General features: G+C 36.9%; 1 protein-coding gene across 1 annotated transcript in view; it reads left to right on the top strand.

Moving 5' to 3' along the window:
• RP1 (RP1 axonemal microtubule associated) overlaps positions 1-20,103 on the top strand; it is a 179,103-nt gene that overhangs the window by 53,758 nt on the left and 105,242 nt on the right. The window contains 4 exon segments of the mRNA XM_034060203.1: positions 1,367-1,521; positions 4,384-4,442; positions 4,766-4,810; positions 7,562-7,725. Coding sequence (XP_033916094.1) covers positions 1,367-1,521; positions 4,384-4,442; positions 4,766-4,810; positions 7,562-7,725 — 423 coding nt within the window.

Below are 20,103 nucleotides of genomic sequence, written 5' to 3'. Positions count from 1 at the left end.
ACAATGGATTGTATGGAGCAGCAGAACAGAGCCTGGGATATGGCATTTTATGACACAGGCAGTTGAGAGCTGACTTAAACAACTTAATTTTATCCCTGCCACAGATATTCTACAAAATATTGGACAAATCACTTAAAATAAAGCTTTCCTGAGTGACTATTTTTTGTATGCTTCTGTTTTGCTACAAAATTAGTTTAACTTTTCTGAACAACCACAGCTGTAACTGAGATTTATTTAACGAGAATTCTGCTCTGCGCCTAGTAAGCTCTTTAAAATGCTAAATATGCTGATAAACTAACCCCTCTCTTTCTTGATTGAGCACCCCAACTACTTTACATCTTTGCAGGTTTTGTCAATAACCTCAGTGTTTTAACTATATAAATAAAATGAAATTTATGTAGATAGCCTTTCAAAACCAGATTTCCACATTTGTGGAAAACTGGGGTCCTATGGAAAAAATGTAAAAGTGAAATCACTGGGAAATCAGTTCTGTTTCACTGAACTCTTTGGGTGGATGCAGTAAATAATGCATAGAATCATAAAGTTAATGAAGATAAAAAGAAATATTGAAAAGCTGCAGTCCTGCCTGTGCACAACTTAAGGCAGTGAGAGAATAGCTTGTGATCATATATTACATATACACAAGGGAGAAGTAAAGTTGCACAGGCAGTCTCAGTTCTGCCATTTGCTAAAGACCAAGAACTTTACACACAGGATTTTTCCAGTGTAATTCTTTCCTTCTTTTTCCTTTTACTGAGTTATCTGGACTTAACATTTGGAGAAAGAAAGCTGTATGCCTTCTACTGTGACAGAAAATCACCAGCCTGAACCCTTCACCTGATCAGCTTCATGCTGCTATAAAAACAATCTTTACCAGCTGTAAGCACAAGCTTAAATGAGTAACAAGAAGAAAGTGGTATATCAGATTTCAGTTTCTTCCAGAATAAAGTGTAAATAGAGGAGGTGAGACCAAAAAGAGAAAAAGATGAGAAAGTCAGTATTTTAAATAAATATTAAAAAAGGAAATAATAGCTTCAACTCATTCTTACCTGAAGAATAATTGTAAATGCAAGGTATTAAAACAGTGGCGAAGGGTTGTATGCAGCTTGTTGGGTGATGGCTGAAAAAACAATTTATTTGGGATTATTACTGCAGTCTGTTTTTGGTTGTGTTTTCTCATTTGCTCTGACAGGTAATCAAAAGATATTTGACTTTTCAGATGTAAGCACTCTGAAAACAGTTCAGCTGTCATTAAAAACAACGGGAATCTTTGTATACTGTGAGAGTTAATCAGGCTTTTAAACCACTTCAGCTTCTAGTCTGACTTGGTGGCAAATTGCAGAGTGCTGTCTCCTCTGTCTTCTAGGTCAATGCTTTTGAAGTGGAAGCTGTATCTCTTGGAAAACTGCAGAAGGTGCTGTTGCGCTGTGAGGCTAATGCCAAGTCCCAGTATTGGTACTGTGATAAAGTCATTGTTAGAGAAGCTGAGAACAACTTGGAATATGTTTTCAATTGTGCAAGGTAGTTTTTACAACAATATTCTTAAATATTCTTAAATGTGTATCACTAACATTATTCTGCCAACCATTGTACTAAATATGAATTTTCCAGGGAAAGACAAATTTGGATTATTTTTCAGTTTCATAAAATCCACAAAAATGTGTTGTTCTAGAACAGATTGCTGGAGTTAATATCCTGCATGTTCCATAACAAAGGTTAAAGGCTTATGCTGTGGCTGTATTTCTAGATTGTACAGTGCATTCTTATTATACAAGGATCACTGCTGTAAGTGTGCCTTACCTATTCAGGAAGGAAAGATAATGCACACAAAAAGGTTCAAAATTAATTGTATTTCTAAATGGGAAAGAAAACAGATTTGTCATTCAGAAGTGGATTTCACTTTCTTTATGAACAGCAGCATTGCTAGTGAGAAAAATATGATGTCTGAAGTCAGATTTATTCTGTGGGTTGTTCCATTTGAAGTTATTAAAAAAGCATCCTAAAAGTCAATTGATAAATAAGTGTTTTGTGTGTTTGGATAAATATGATGGTAATCCCACATCGGGAGTTTCTAGTTTTGCAGTCTATCTTGTTGGTATGTGCATCATTAAAGTGAAACGAAGGAAGCATAGAGAAACAATGTGATCATGTGACAAGGCACTAGAATTAATAGTATTTAATTAATAATATTTCATGGAATCATAAACACCAGGTTGGAAGGGACCTCAGGGATCATCTGGTCCAACACATCTAGGCAAAGCATGACCATAGATGTCTCAGCACCCTGTCCAGACGAATCTTTAAAGTGTCCAGTGTTGGGGAATCCACCACTTCACTGGGGAGATTGTTCCAATGGCTGATTGTTCTTATTCTGAAAAATTTTCCTCCTGTGTCCAGTCAGAATCTCCCCACAAGTAACTTGTGCCCATTACCCCTTGTCTTTTCCATGTGACTCATTGTAAAAAGGGAGTCTCCATCTTCTTTGTGGCTACACTTTAAGTGCCAGAAAATGGTGATAAGGTCTTCCCTCAGCCTTCTTTTCTCAAGGCTGAACAGACCCAGTTGTCTTTCAGTCTTACAGCATACAGCAAGCATCATACAGCAAGCTTCCCAGTCCTTTGATCATCTTTGCAGCCCTTCTCAGGACCCTTTCCAGCCTGTCCATATATTTGTTTTGTATAACAGGGACCAAAACCAAACACAGGTGTGGTCTGACAAGTGCTGAGTAAAGATGGGAGAAATTTTATGAATTTAATTAACAATATTTAATCAATGAAAGATGCCTAGTTTTTTTTGTCTGGATTTTTATGAATTTATATATATATAATACTTAACAGCTTCTTATAACTCTTGGTGTCACATCGTCAAAAACAGGAATAAAGATGTCCTCTCACCTTGAGAAAACTCTAAACCTGAGATCTTTCATCAATAAGTAACAGGGTTTTTAGTAGCATAAGACTGAAGAGAGGTTTAAAAAGAGGGTTTTAGTAGTATAAGACCATATAAGATTTGGATTTCCTCTCTGGAGCAGATTTGGATGCAGGCCAGCTGCCTACCTCAATAATGAAAAATCATCTCCGTTTCATGGCTGTCCTCCAGTGGATAACATGGCTCAGGGACAATGCATATTAGGGCAACACAGCTTAGGAATGATGAAAGTTAGGGCACTTTCCTGTATTAATTCTGTGATAGTTAACCCCAGATGTTGATCAGAAAAATAATCCAGTGACAGACCCTGTTAAAAGGAAAGAGAGTTTTTTTTTTCATTCCTGACTTCTGTATAAGGAAAAAGACACAGAAAAAGGGTTAAAATAGGTCAGTGGTGAGAGACAGGGGCAACTTCCAGGTTGGCCAAAACGTAAAGCTGAACCACTGCGCTCTATTCAAGGAAGGAGAAAGTTTTTGCTCTTCAGAAATCTCTCAAATTTATTAAACTTGAGCCTCGCAGCTTTATTTTACATTGATATTTTATTATCCAGGGCATGAAAAAAAATGCTGTATTTTTTCTCATTTGACAAGGAAACATCAGCATTTTATCCGACTTAAAAATCTGATATTAGTTTCTGAACATCCAACAGCCCTCAATGGGTTTCAGTTAGACAGTATTTGTTAGTTACAGACTGATATTTTTTAGCATTTAAGATTGCAGACGCTGCTCTGGAGTAATCCTGCCCATGTTATAGTGGATTCCCAGTGTGCTTCGTATGAGAGGGTATGGTTTAGGTCATTCCTGGAGAGTCCATGGAAGTAGCCCAAGTAAATAAAAAACCATCAGCCCAGAAACTTGCTGATTTATTTTTTTTCCCTAGTAGAAAAGCAGCTGATTTTTCACCAAGCAGGAAGAAGTTAAAACAGTTGATAATCCATGTTCTGGATGAAAAGGTTTGAAAATTATCCGTAGCCTAGGGTAACATGATTAAGAAACCTAACCAATGTTTGCCTCAAGTTGTACTTTTTCAGACTTCTCAATCTCTCCTCAGTTTCTAGGAGGAATAAGGAAGAGCAATATTTAGTTCAGTCTTTGTTTTTAATACTGAACTTTGATTTAAAGAAACAGTGCAATAGGTACATACAAATTACACTTAACATTCAATCCATAGTTCAGTGCCAGATTCTTCTGCTTAGCTATACAAATAAGTGCAGTCATGCCACATGAGTCTCTTAATACGGCATGGGCATATTTTACACTTAATCAGCTCTTATATTTGCACAAATAAAAATCTTTGTTGGGTCAAATAATTTCTACTTTAAAATCCATCAAATACCTAAATTTTAGAGGTATTTTGTTACATGTATTCAGTTTGAAAATGAGATGTTGATCATTCAGTTATTTGGTAATATGATGGAGAAAAAATTGATTCCTACTTGCTTTCTTATTCTTAGGTGGCTTCCATTTATGTCCCAAGGTGTGATTCATTCAGAAATTGAGCTGTACCCTCAAGGTAAGGTTTATTCTAACTTTAGGGAAGTAAGATCAGTAATTTGAAATTTTTTCTCTGAAGAAATCTGGGCTGAATTTAATTTACACTTTAAATATCAGGGTTAAAAATTTTGCAGCTTCCTTTGTTATATTTCTGGGAGTATATCCTTTCTGTTTGCCTTGTACAATGTGTGTACATAATCATGAGACAGCAATGAGGAATGAAAACAGAAAGCTTTTTGTATTGGCTAGAAGCACAGAATGACTTTTCATCTCTTCTTTCAAACTTTTGCTTTAATGTTAAAGGATAGATCCTTTATTAAATTAACCTTTTTTTTTTGGCAGAATTTCAAATAAATCAACAACTGAAAATGCAAGAAGAAGCAAATGGTAAGTGCTGCTCTAGTGTTCTGTCTAATGAAGCCAGTTTTTATTTCAGAACTAATTGCTTAACATATTTGTTGCCATTTTTATTTATTTTACAGCATTAATTACAATACAGTTTGAATATTTTAGTAAACTTTGAACTTCACATTTTAATTTAAAAAATAAATATCTTTATTTATGCTTTCTTTTTATCCTGCCATTTTTCTTCCCATAACATTGATTTTCTCTCTGTTTGATTGAAAATTCTTATTTTTCTAGGACTTTTTTGGTGATCTATCTTAATTTTAATTTTTTATATGATTCTTTCTCCTGGGCTATATATAATTTTGTTCTCAACATTAACTATTCCATTTTTCTTTTTACGTGTGATTTCATATTTGTTCAGCTTGATTTTTCTGTCCTTGCAGCCAGTGCAATTCAATTACATGTCTTAATAGCACATAACAGTTTCTCAGCTGTGAGAAGTGCTTCATGCATATTACTGAACAATAATTTAGAAGCTGTGGGGAGAAAGTTTAAAAATGCTTATTCATAATTTATTATGTCAGTCAAGATATCCATGAAGACCCAAATACCTTGTCCTAGTGTCCGTATGGCAAGTAGTTGATGATAAAATTTGTACCCAGTTATTTTACAAATTATATTAAAATTCCACTGTATTATTAACTTTATTTTGAATCGCAAATATCTTTGCCCTTCTTCATTTCTATGCCTTTTTCAGAAGGCATTGACTTTCTATCTGCTGATCGCTTTGTGCCTTAGCTGTTCTTCATGCCTTGTTTCCACAAGGCCTGCACATAGAAATCCTTCTTTACGTAGTTCAAATCAATCTGATTCGTCCTTTCTGTACCTACAGTTGGGTCACTGTGCAGTGTCATTTAAATTGTGCTTGTCTGGTTGTGCAGTAAAAGTTGCAGCAGATAAAATTTCCCCATAAACCTAACAAAAAATTACAAAGAGTAGAAGTAAAGTAAGTGTATATCCAACTGATTTATCTTCAGAGAAGATTGGCTTTGTCTTGCAGTAAACATTTTGCTCACAGCACTCTCATCCTGACCCTGTGAGAGAAATGTCTTTGTGCTGTCCAGAAGAGCTAGTCAGCTCTGTCATTGACAAAACTTACCCTTTGTCAAAACAGACTTGCTTCATGGAAACATGAGGTGGGTTGTTGCGAATATCTCAACGTTAGGTAGCCAAAAGCATACACACCAAATAGCCTCTTGTTTCAGGCAAGTACCAAAATATGGAATAGTGAGAGACTTGAATTTATGTATTCAACACCTACAGAAACTGCTTCAATTGGGGCTGAGTAGATGATCTGAGATACTTTTCACCTACTTTTTCCCCATGAGTCATTAAGGATCTATTGGTACTCTACCTCATCAGAACAAATCCCAACATTTTACACCAAAGAGAATGAGAATGATGTGTTTGTAATACTTACTATTTCTAGTTTCTATTTGTAAGGATGGAGGAATGTAATGAGGATTTCTGGCATCAAAGAGATAAGACATTTTAGGATTGTTCTTCCATACCCACGATGTCCTTCAAACACAAAGACCTGTCTGTTTCCAAAAACCCCCAAAGCCTCAAAGTCAATATAGAGGAGTGTAAACCAAAACTCCTTTTTATCATGTTTTTGTTGAAGTTTGATTCCTTTTTTAACCTTGAGAATTGTGCTTCTGTGCAAAATAGTTTCCTGACACTACACATCTCCTTTGGAAGTGGGAGTTGAGCTAGCTAGAATATACATTCTGAAGAGAGCCAACTGTGTTGTTTCAAAATTGCATTGCTTAATGAAAGAGAAACTTGGAGAGGATAATAGCATATAAAAGGCCATCAAAACAAGAGTTACAATAAATCAGGCAATGAATAAGTCCAACAAAGAATACATTTTGCCTGCTTGAAAATGAATATTTGTTTCTGAATGACTTGACTTTTTAGGAGGAGGAGTGCATTATATTTTACCCTTTGGCTACTCCATTTTTCACAAGCATTTGTAAATTGACTTGTCATTATTTTCTGGCAAAATGGTCCAGAGGAACTTTGTCTTTAAGGAATTAATATTATACTGTTTGAAAACAGAAGAGGCTGACTTTTTTGATAAATGAGCTCCTCCATGGGGCACTGAGCCTCTGCCTTAGCTCTTTGTTTCCGCCTTCAGTGTGTAGAGGCTTTTCACATTCTAATTGATATTGGTCCTTTTGTAGCCTGATGCTGTCACTTTTGTCAAGAAAGTGGGTCTACAGAGAAAGTGATGAGGATGTACATTTTCAAAGGCACAAAAGAGTTTTCTGCAAGCTGGAGTTTGATCATTTCTAATGGGAATTAAAAATTATCTAGTCCACCCACCCAATATGGAAAGTGACATCTTTCACTAGACCACATTGTCTTACTACCCTTATTGTCAAAAATTCCTCCCTTATGTCCTACCTAAATTTACCCTCTCAGTTTAAAACCATTCCTCCTTATCCTGTCACTATAGGCCTTGGTAAAAAGTATTTGTCTTTTTCATAAACTCCCTCTAATATTGAAAGGTTTCACTAATATTGTGTTGCCTCTCCCAGCACCATTACCTTTTAGGCAGGGGTGTTGAAACTAGATGATCTTAATGTCCTTTCCAACCCTAACCATTTTTTGATAGTAGCTATGGTCCCTGGGCTAAACTATGCTTTTATTTATATCTTTCAAGTAAACTGCTACATATCACTAACAGTTATGAAAGCATCTTTTGTTTTATTTTTCACTTTACAGAAGAAGAGTGGAAGATAACTGTAGTCACTGGGGATTTTGAAACAGCTGGCACAACAGCCACGGTATCCCTTTACGCTTATGGAGAAAAAAAAGCTTCTGGTCCTATTATATTGGGATCTGGGAAACACCAGCTGTTTAATCCCAACAGTGAAGATATATTTAAGGTATAGTATGGCTGTTATATAAACACTGGAGAATGAAAACCATATGCAAAATAGCTTTTCTCAAACCTGGATAATAACAGTAATGAAAAGGACTCAAAGCAATATGTAAGGATCATTGCTTCCAAGGTAGTGGCTGATTTTTAGGACAGTAAGATTTGAATCAGCAAATGTATTCATAACTGCATCAAGCAGATGTGCCTCTCAGAATCTGCTTGTGTTAGTTTCAACTAGATGTTCACTTGCAGAGGTAGAAAAAAGTCTTTTCGACTGTTCTTTGCATTGATGTAGTAAGAAAGAGAGTCCTGGCTATGGCTTGTGTTGCACATCCGTTTTTGGAAGTGTACAGTGTAAGTTCTTCCATGAGTTTCCTCAGACTTCCACTGAAGCACACTGTCATGTGAACCTTTTCTTGGAGAAAGTAAGAAGGAAGGAGTGGGGGACACACACTGGCTAATAACTAGAGTCAAATCACACTGAGTAGGTTCACTCAAGTGATTTAGGCTATTGGTGTCCTATTTCTCCAAGCAAATGGAGGGATTTCTCTATTCTTCAAAGAAACCTCAGAGAGGTGCTTCAAAAGCATGACATTTCCCAGGGTTTTTCTAACTTCCTATAAGTCCTACAATTTCTTCGGATTCCTGTAGTTCCTCAGAAGTGTACCAATTGTTAAATCTGTGATATGTCATTTAGGTTGGAATAAGTTATGTATAATAAGCAGATGTTGGGGAATCAGTGACAAGATAGGACAGGAAGTTTCTCTGATTTATTTATTTATTTTTAAATTTATTAAATTTTTTGTTTTCCAGTTTGAAGTACAAATATGTAAAAGTTTTTTGAAGAGGCAAGTCAGTGATGGTCTTTCCTTTACATTTATTTAAATTGAAGTAACTTGGCTAAAGTTTTCAGATAATGTTGGTTAAAGATTAGCTTGTATATCAAAACAGGAAAGTGAAATCAGTATTTATCTGAAGACTAAATTTAAGTATTACTTTTCAAATCATTCTGGCACCAGGAAAATTGTGCCAGACTCTTTTCAGTGTTGCCCAGTGACAGGACAAGAAGTAATGGCAATAAACTAAAACACAGGAGGTTTCACCTCAACATGAAGTGGAACATCTTTATGTTGAGGGTGGCAGAGTACTGGAATAGGTGCCCAGGTGGAGCTGTGGAGTCTCTTTTGCTGGAGACATTCAAAACTCACCTGGTCACGTTCCTGTGTAACCTGCTCTAGATGAGCCTGCCTTGACAGGGATGTTGGACAAGATGATCTCCAGAAGTCCCTTCTAACCCTAATGATCCTGAGAGATGATCATCTTGGATATTTATTCAGATGGTTAATGGAACCTGACAGCAAGTTCTTACTCATTTATTCAGTTAATTGAAGGAAGTACCATCTCATTTCAGAATCCCTTTGGTCATAGGTATAATCAGAAGAAATGGCAGAGAAGTGGTTCTCAAAAAGAGAATGAGACAAAAATGGACTGGATTATCTTAATAAAAATCAAGAATGCTAGTCTGATAAAAAGTAGTTAACTGTATAGTAACTTAGGTATTTAAAGAAAAGAATTACTATTCAAAAGTTCAAATAATTAAGATTCAAATATTCAAATAATGAAAAAAAGGAAACCTATTAAGACTTGAGTATATCAAATGGTAATGGTGCTCCTCTATATACTGCTGAGATTTTGTTGCTCATCTAGAACTTGATTTTGACGTTGCTGTTAACTTCAGCTGTCTGTGGTGAAGACTGATGTAATGCAGGTAGAATGTAGCAAGGCTATTGCCCTTGGAGATTTCCATATGGTGGTTGCACATGAAATTCACCGAAGATAATTTACGGTTGTTGTAATGTTGTGATGGGGAGAGCTCTTGTTTCTGAATGGGGTCTTGGGTTCTAGGTTCTTACAAGACAGTTGTGTGTGAACTGCATCATATTTGCCCTTGTGGCTTAGGAATTCTTTTCACCAGATGGGAAGGCCAGGGAACGGGAAAGAAGATAAATTTAAATTTGATGGGTTTAACTTTCTGCTCTGTAATTGTTCCTGTGTGCTCAAAGAAACTACTTCTAGGCTATGATTTTCTGCTTCTGTTACTAGTCAGACATAGTTTTTAGGGAATAATTTTTCTGGTGAGAGTCATTCTTCCTCCAACAGTGGGGTATCAATCTACCATAAGATACAGCTTACACCACAACTGTGATCTGTTTCCTACATTTCCTCTGGTATCATCACAGTCCCTAAGTATTTCTTAGTATTTAAAAAATACTGATTTTGGCAGTATGTTGCTGAAGACACTGAAACTTTAATTATGCTATAAATTGTATTCCCCAGAGCCCTGTATTCTGCATCATCATTCTTTGAAACATGGCAAATTCTCTCTTATGACTGTACACACTGTTTGATAAAGAAATTATTTTCATAAGTATTCTTTTAATGTTTGGTCATGCCATATATTCCATTCTGTGTCAAAGAGAACTAGACAGCAGCCTATAAGCCTATTATCTTCTGTAAAAGCGAGCTACAATTTTTAATTTTTTATTACTTCAGTACAGAATAGTTCTGTGTCTTTGGGTACAAGTTCTGCTCTTCTAGTAATAATAAAGCCAGTAAAAACACTGACTGGTTCAGTAGTTCTGCTTTCAAAATATTGTATACAAGCCTTAGTGAGAGTGGCAGAACCTAGCACCTCTTTAGCGAGAACTCTTCCATGCTTGGCTTTATGAGTTTGCTTCATTATTGTCTCTGCAATCTCTTTAGGGTGATGTTGTTTTTACTGATCTCAACACTTTGTCAAGTTTATCTTAAATAACACTATATTGACAGGCTGAGAAAGTTGGGTCTGTTCAGACTGGAGAAGAGAAGGCTGCATGGAGACCTCATGGCAGCCTTCCAGTATCTGAAGGAGGCCTACAAGGATGCTGGAGAGGGAGTCTTTATCAGGGACTGAAGTGATAGGACAAGGGGTAATGGGTTTAAACTTAAATGGGGGAGATTCAGGTTAGATATAAAGAAGAAGCACTTTACTATGACGATGATGAAGCACTGGAATGGGTTGCCCAAAGAAGTGGTAAATGCTCCATCCTTGACAGTGTTCAAGGCCAGGTTGGACAGAATCTTTGGTGACATGATCTAGTGTGAGGTATCCCTGCCTTAAAGCCCTTTCCAAACCTAACTATCCTATGATTCTATGATATTAAGCTAGTAAGAGTGCTGGATTTTTTCCTAAGAAATGTTCAAAATCATGACTTTAATCTTATATTTTGTAGTTGATGGCTCTTTTTGTATGGAAGATAGTTGTTCCATGTTTGTAAGTATAGGACATGGAGTGTGCATGATATTTTAGGATAATTGAAAGCTGCAATCCACCCCTGGTGTGAATTTTGCTGCATAAGTCCATTTCTCTAACTTGTAAAGCTGGTGCCATATCCAGTTGCACTATTCAAGTCTCTTCATCTGTATAAACAGTCCTTTAAACGCGGCCATACTCTTATCAGGCCAGAAAGTACGAGGTAGATATAAAGCAGAGATCCTATTAATACTTGCAGAGATAATTGATCATAAAACTTAATGAATAGTTTTCCTGTGATGAGATTATAGAAATCTCAGCCTTTTTCCTTCCAGTTACGTGTACTTTGTCAGTAAAGAATTGTGTTCATCAAGTGCACCTTATGCTGCATTGCATCACATGGAGATGTTAGAAGTTTATCTGTTGTTTTTCATTTCTGTTTCTTCCTGTTATATAAAATAATCAGTCATTTTAAATAATCTATGCATTAATAATTGAAACTCTTTCATTTAAAATAGGCCCTACTATAAGGATCTGTTGTGTTTCATTGCGTGTCTTTCTCTCCTGTACCCTGGATCCATATTCATTCTTTCATCAGTCAAAACAGAGATCTCTAAAGTAAACCAAAATGTTATAAAAATAGGTTGAAACAAATTTATTTTCATGCTTTCCTCCCATTGTTAAAATAAAAGAGCCTGTAATGAGCTCAGTGAGAATTCTTCTCAAGTGGGAAGATTGCAGAAGTAACCACAAGCACTAATGTAGCTGTCACCTCTCTTAACCATGGGACTGCCAGTGCCTAAAAGCTGGGCATAGCTTGTGTTCTGCTATTTGCCAGCTGTCTCTACCATAATGGCCGCTTAGGTCCAGTTGAATAGAACTTGGAGAAACTAAGGCTTTAGTCAGATATGCTTAAGACAGCATAAACCAGCCATACTGCTGGCTCTAACTCCACTTGAAACTGTCCATCTCTCTGCAAAATGTACATGGTAACAACATGAACTTCATTCTGTACTGAGGTAAAAGGAAGAAGCATGTAAAACAATCACCATCAGCTACAGGCTGTGCATGAAGCAAAATCGTCTTGTTCCAAGAAAACAACAAAGTAACATAAAGAACTCACGAACAATCTGGGAGGAAAACACAGTTCATCTCATCTTCAGGAAATGAATGTGAGTGAACATGGTGCTGCTTGTTCAGTAATTCTGCAGTATGTAGTACGGCAATATAGAGTGTATATATACATACATACATTTTTCCTTTTTAAGGTAGTTTCTCGAGAGAACTTTATGCACTCAATTTCAGGTTTAATCTTTCAGCCATATATCTATAAAATGTAATTTTTTTTTCTACCTGATGTCAATGCAAGTGCAAGGTGATTACATATTAAACCCCCCTGTCCATCTCTGAGTCACTCCTCTCCTGGGTTACACTGTTTGTTTAGCTCCCTGATAGCTTTCAGGTGGTTGTTTCTGAAGTTTTGTGATACTAGTTTCCTTTATTAAGGGTCTCTCTGTTAAAAGCTCCTCCAGCTTCCCATATCAAGTGCCCAAATCCATTTTCTGTCTTTACTGATTCATGCGCTTATTTTGCCTTACTATCATCCATTTTCTAGTCTACTCACATTTTTATGCATCCAGTCATCTCAGTATCTGAGCACTTTTCAGAAGGGGGTGGTATGACTATTGTATGGTTTATCCTCTCATTCTCACTCTTAAAAAGTATTCTTTTTGTTTGGGCTTGGTATAACTCTGTAGTGATAACAGACACTTTATACAGTACAGTCCTTATGCTAAACAAGATGAGATCAATTTATCTTGCATCAAAACAGAAGATGATAGAGTAAAAAAGTTTTTGATAGCCCTTGCTTTATATGGCCAACTCTTTGGCAGCCCTTAAACAGTCCTACCTCCTGCAAAAAATATTTCACTGTACATTATAGGGATTTCTTAGTACTAGTGATGTTGAGTCTGATTCTCACTATAAAGGTAATTATGTCAATAAGGTGATGACATTGTACTGAGTGCTGCAGAATTACAGAGCAATTGAGGTTAGAAGGGATCACTGAAGATTTACTAGTCCAGTTCCTTGCTTAAAGCAGGGCCAGATAGAGTAGGTTGCTTAGGTCATTATCTAGTCAGGTTTTGAATATCTCCCACTCTACAAACTCTCTGGGTAATCTGTTCCAACATTTGACCACTCTCACTCATTTTTTTTCCTCATACATTTAAGTGGAATTTATGGTATTTCAACTCATGCCCATTACCTCTTGAGTGTTTACTGGACACTACTAAGTCTGGCTCTGTCTGCTTTAGCCCTTCTCATCAGGTATTTATATACATTGATAAGATGCATGTGATAGAAGTTAAGTAAAGATTAAGTTTTCTTGCATGACCTGACCTTTGTTGAGCTTTCTTACAGCCAATGCTCGGCTGTATTCCAGTTGATATTCTCTGGTAAGCAGTGTTCTAACTCCCCATCAAAGAACTGCAGTAAGTTTTGAATCCAGTAAAAATACTCCTGGTCTGACTTGGAAAAGTGCAGGTTACTCAGAAAATCCTCATATATATAAGTGGCTACATTTTTTACCATGATTATTTTTGCTTATTTTCAAGAACTGACAGCCTGATACTGTAAATACTTGGTGCTGGCATAATTTAATTAAGTACAGAGTAGGAAAAAAAAAGTTCTTCCAGAGCTTTAATATTATTCTTGAAACACTTTCCCTTTTGTTGTACTTGAGCATGGAGAAAACAAGCTGTCTGTTGGTACCATTAGCTTAGCAGGTAACAACAATGTGACATTTTCTTTCTCTAATTAACCTGGTAACAGATAATTGGTGTCCATTTCAGTAAATAGTGGCACATTGTTAGCCTGTGTAGGAAGGTCAAGTGAATGAGTATTGATATTGGACTAGCTACAGGATGAAAAGAGCTTGAGTGGACTGGAAAAGAAAGTGTTTAAATGTCACTGTGCACTGAGCAGTACTTATTTATCCAGGTTATTTTTGTGACTGAAACAAATATGAAGTGGGAAAAAAAATAATGCTGAATTTTGTGTGGCCTTTAAGCCTACTTCTTATATGTCTATATCCACCTTTTTCATGAGTACCTGTGACATATTCTAATCCTTGAGTTGGTGTGCAACTGTGCCAAGTATCTTGGCCACAATTTACAAATTGGCTGAATTAAGACATCTGGAAACTGCAGGCACCATGGTTGGGCCCTGGGTACTTTACTGGTACATTAGTTACAATATTTTTGGAAATGTTTACCAGCTGCATGCTAACAATTTAAAAGTATCTTGTACTTCCAACGATTTCTCCATTATATGCAGGTGCTGCAGAAGTTAAACTAATGCAGTCAATGGTTTTTCTTTCTTTGGGGAATCAAGTTGCTGCATGTGACTTCTCTGAAATCCTGTTAATGAGGTGGCCTTACGTGAAATTAATAATTTCCTGTCAAGCATAGCCTCTAGGGGTTGTGTTCAACATTGGGATTTTGGTGTAGCTGCCTCTGATGTATTGACTTATCTAAATGATTTTTATGTTTATTTCAAAGAGACTGTAAGATACTTTCTGCATAACAGGTATTCAGTGACATTATTTTGCTTATTCTGGTATACAAAAGAACAATGGTATAATCACGTGTATTCCTTCCATGCTTTTACCAAAGTATCTTTCCACTGAACAGTCCACTGAACAGAACTGTTATTAGTCCAAGGAACTCTTACTTCATTTTTTCACTTATTTAAACATCTTAAGTACATGAAAAATAGGTCACACTGACTCCACTCATAGGTATGCTAGGGACTGAAATAAAGGATTTGAATAACTCCCATAGAAACAGAATTAAAATTTAGTCCTTGTATCCTGTTTAGGAGGAACTTCCTGCTGATAAACCTGGATTTCAATTTATGCTTACAGACAAATTGTAAAATATGGGCTTTTTTAAGCTTCAGCTTCAAAAAGTAAGACTAGGTTTTCTAATGCACGGTTTAATGAGAATGTTCCTATTGCCTTTGATAAGAAGAGACTTCAGATTTATGCTTTTACAAAAAATAAACAGTAGCAACGAGCAATGCATATAGTTATATTGATTAGTAGGTTAATATCATGTAACTGTTTGCAAACATTCAGAATATGGGTGTGGTTGAGGCAAGGCTACCTCTGTTTGAAAATGTGGCCATTCCAAAATTGGCAGACAATTGTTTTAATAAGAAAATATGGGTGTTGATATTATTGCCTGTAACGGTGAAGAAAAATACTTTGCTAGGAATAGAACTACTACTATCATTGTACTCACAATGACATTATTAAGGTTAATAAGTGCTGGCAATCTCTCACAAAAGCTTGAAAGGGAAGGGACCTTGTACAGACCCTGCTTATCATAAGATTTGGTGTGTTGATGCACCAGAAGGTGTTTCATGGTCAGCCACCAAGTGAGCTCTAAATAATGATTCAAGTGTTTTGTAGAACTTTTTGCTGAATAAAGCGTGAGGTCGGTATTTGTCAGAAGTCTCTCTAGCAGGCAATCCCTAGGAAGATCAGTATAGACGATGTCTGTGATCTCTAGATTCCTTTACCTCAGTGAGATGTCTGTTTCCAAGCCCTTGTTTGCTACCTCTGGAGGCATGTAGGTCTTAGGTCTCATCTATGTTCTGTACATGGCTGTTGTAAGTCACATCAGAATGGCAGCTTTATACCCCCAAACTGGTATCTCTTAAATTTTATGACTTTGAATTTCCATCCATGTTCAAACTACTACATCCAGATGAAGAATTTACAGGGAGAAAGGAACTTTGCAAAACAATTTTTAATATTATTAAGAAGCAGACATTTGAACCTCTGGAATACTTTGACCATGATCTTTGGTTAAGAATTGGATGTCTGATGGTTTTGTCACTGTCCTGTTGCAGAGGCTGGCAAAGATTAGCCTCAAACTGCTACTCTTGCTGCAGCACTGCTACTCAGTGCTCACCAGCAGCAACATGCCTTGAGAAGCAGGACTGGCCAGTCTGAGAGACTATTGTGCTAACACAGCTGTACGTTGCTAGGACTAGCAAGTTTGTACAGAACAGAGTAGACCTATCCCCCTACCCCTGTCATGTTGTTAGGAAGTTTGTGTACCTGCAGCATCTCATTACAGTGTAGTGGAGGAATGTCTTTATTATACTGACCATGTTCTTCAGAAGATTTACAACATGTGCTATTCCTCTCTTATTCTGTCTGCATCAGAACTTCCACCAACACCAACAGAAATTGCTTGATTATATGAGACACTAGGTAACTGTGAGATCACATTACGCTGAGCAAGCCTGCTAGAGTTAGCTACAGAATTACAACTGATAATTTTTTATCTCTCAATGGAGTTATGGAAAAATAAACATAAAATTCTAGAAAAAAAGTACAGAATATTGGATTTATGTTTTCTGAGGATCTCAAAACTTATGAAGAGAACTTTGCAGTGTCCCTGTGAGAGATGTATCGTATACAAGTGTTGTCCTTGTATAGTTGAGGAAGTGAAGCAAAGAGGGCATGTGAATGATGTGATATTTCTCAGAATGGCTAAAGCAGATCCAGGAACAGAATGTAGTTGTTTGATTTCCATAAAGGTGCTTTAGTCCTGGGACCCATCGTTTTTTCTTTGCATGGCCATTTATTACATTTCTGTCAGAAAAGTTTTTTCCATGCAAAACAGAATGTTACTTTTGCAGCCATGGTGCCAGAAAACAGAACAGTTTGACTGAGGTTTTGTAAGCATGTTTTTTACGAGGGCAACAAAGTCAACTTTGCCCTGCAACTTTTTAAAGAACGTTCTGGCTGTGAAAGTAGATTTGTAAATGCCAGGTTGTGTTCAAGTCATGCAGAAGTTCAAGGCAATTTAGTCAGTACTGGTAATGAAGGATCAACCTCAACACAGAATGTTTATCTTGGCAAAAGAGTATTGTTAGCTCTACGGTGTTATGAGAGTATTTTCATCTGCATTTCACTGCAAGAGCAAAATTTGACATACATTTGGCAGGATTTCGACTGGCAAAAAGTAACGTGTTAGCAAGTCAATACCACTGAGAGACCAATGTGATATCTGATCTGACAGCAAGATGAATTGTTCAAAACCCAAAACTACAAATGGAGGTGAAACTAAATTTGTAATTGTATTCTATGTCTTCCAGAACATCGTATACAGTTGATCTGCTCTCTGCTGTTGACACTCTTGCCTTAATTTCCAGCCCAGAATAAACATGATTTTTTCCCCCAAGAACACCCATTAACAATTAGTCAGAAACAGAAGCACTATTAAGCATGTCATTACTTTGGCAATGTTCTGTGTTTTAAATTATTTTTGAGACCTTTCAATATCAGAAATATGCCATTACCTGTATGTGCTGCATAGTTTACCATACCAAAAACCTCATAATTTGCGAGCTTAGTAGACAGAGACATTTTATATTCTCCCTCCCTGTAGTCAAAACCAAGCAAGTGCATTTGACTCTGGACAAATTCCTACTTAGCACATAGGCATAACTTCCTTAATTTTAAACAGGAATGCTTAGAGATGCTAAACAGGAATTTAGTGAATCTAGTTGAATTGCTTGCAACTGGGAACATCTCCTGGAGAAACCTACCAGTCTGGACAGAGTTTTCTGTTCTGTACTGATAATTTTTGGAATTCCATTTGATTAAGTTTAATGGATTGCTGTGTTGCTTATCCAGTAACAGGAAGTCCCTCATGCTGATATGGTGATGTATGGGTTTCATAATTTCATTCTCCTTTTTTTCCAAATTTCTGTCCTACTAACTCTGCTTATTTTTGTGAGCAATTCTCTCCAGTTATACCAGTGTTCTGCCAAACATCAGCTACAACGTGACCAGTACATTGAGGGGGGGTGGTTCTGCCCCTCTCCTATTGGTGAAACAGCGCAGGGAGTGCTATATCCAGCTCTGGGGCCCTCAGAACAGTGAAGACATGGATCTGCTGGACTGAGTCCAGAGGAAGGCCACAAAAATAATCAGAGGGATGCAGCACTTTTCCTTTGAGAACAGGCTGTAAGAGTTGAGCTTGTTCAGGATGGGGAAAAGAAGGCTCCAGTGAGACCTTATTGCAGCTTTCAATATTAAAGGGCTTATAACAAAGAGAGGGACAGACCTTTTAGCACGTCCTGTTGCAACAGGACAAAGAGGAATGGTTTTAAAGTGAAAAGGGGTAGATTTGGACTAGATACACAGAGGGAATTTTTTACAAGAATGGTGAAACCCTGGCACAGGTTGACCAGAGAAGTAGTAGATGTACCATCTCTTGCACCATGCAAAGCCAGGCTGGACAGGGCTCTGAGCAACCTGACCTAGTTGAAACTGTCCCTGCTCATTGCAAAAGGGGTGGACTTGATGACCTTTATATGTTCCTGCCAACGTAAACTATTCTATGATTCCATGATACTGTGTTGAAACCTTTTGCAGATTCACCTGGAAATATGTCTTCCATTTTAGATTTCTTTATAGAAAAAAAACCAAAAACCCAACAACTTTAGCATAATATGATAAAATAAATATAATTAAGAAGGTTATGGCTTCCCTTTTCAGCTAATTCATAGGATCCCCACCATAGATATACAGGATTTTTGACAGAATTTCCTGGTGCTGAGAGTCATGGTAATGAATACTGCATGCAAAGATGGCTGTGACGCTCCTCTTTAAACAGGGGCTATGCCAGACTTTCATCACAGGTCCAATGTCACAAGGTTGCAATATTTATTTACCAAATTTCCCTTCTGCACCACAAATAGCCACCAGTATCTAGATCTCAGAGGAGCACCACCTTTGTTGTTCGCTGATACTATGCTTTATGCAGTTCACAATAAAGGGTGAGAGTTCTAATATATTGTTATATTTATTTGCAAGGCAACCTTAGCAGTCACTTGCCCACTGCAAAGGTCTCTGCTTTGTAGCAGGATGACAGGTTTATTATGGCAAAATAGCCTACCTCCTGGCTATATCTGTGGTTAGTTTCACAGAGCTTTTTATCTGTTGCTGTAATTCTGCTGTATTAGCAGTGTATTTTTGATTCACATGGTTTTGTTGCATTAATGTTATAATTATACCTTCAGTTAGCAACTCTTACTTTAACATAATGTTTTAATATAGGAAACCCTACTACTTTAGCCATAAGTGTGACTCTATTCATACTTTATATCACTAACATATGTGTCATGATAACATCATATGAGACAGAGTTGTGCCAGGCTGGCCTCAGGGATGCAAAGAAATGGTGATCCATTAGGGCAGCGAGACTCTTCTGTAATGGTCTTTGTAACCAAGAAATGTCAATGTTTGTTACACAAGCCTGTGTCATTGCCTAGGAAAACATTTCAACAAAAGAGTGAAAGGGATATGTCCTTAGTGTCTCTGACCATTCCCAGCTCCACAGAACAAAGGAGCATTGCCTTGTAGTCTTCCTTAGCAAAAAGATTTTGAAGGGGAAACTCTGACTCTGGGTCAGACTTATCACTGTTACTTTCCAAAATAGACACAATGGACCTTTAAACACAACTCTTAGTTAATTCTTTTTGTGATTTAGAATGCTGGGACAATGTCGGTGTTGTTTGTCAATCTGTTTTCTGTTTTTGTTTTGATGATAAACAGTACAAAATTGGTATAATGGTAAAAGAAAAAATAGTCTTTATTCCTTTTTTTCTTTGTATTTTTTTCCCATTACCATGAACTTTCAAACACATCACTGCAAATGAAGGTGGTTAACCCTGGTTTTGTGTTTAGGTTCCTGCTGTCAGCATTGCTCAAGAAACTTCTGCAGCCTAAAACAAAGTGGCTTTTATTTCAGGGCTGCAGTGATCAATGTGACATATTCATGTTTTATTGTTTAAATTTGCTTCAGTGTAGCATCAACACTTAGAGAAACAGTTAACCCTGACACCAATGAGCATAAAAATAGAAGACAAAGAGAAAAGTGGGCCATAGCAGACTCATGAGTGCTAGGAATAGTTAATAGGACTCTGCTGATGGTAACTATATGGATTGCAAAATATATTATTTCCTGCAGCAATGATTGATGGTACTTCAGCTTGTTCAGTTTGTTG

The sequence above is a fragment of the Melopsittacus undulatus genome, chromosome 1 (assembly GCF_012275295.1).
Source record: "Melopsittacus undulatus isolate bMelUnd1 chromosome 1, bMelUnd1.mat.Z, whole genome shotgun sequence".
Classification (NCBI taxonomy): Eukaryota; Metazoa; Chordata; class Aves; order Psittaciformes; family Psittaculidae; genus Melopsittacus; species Melopsittacus undulatus.
This window is presented reverse-complemented; position numbering and strand designations above follow the sequence as displayed.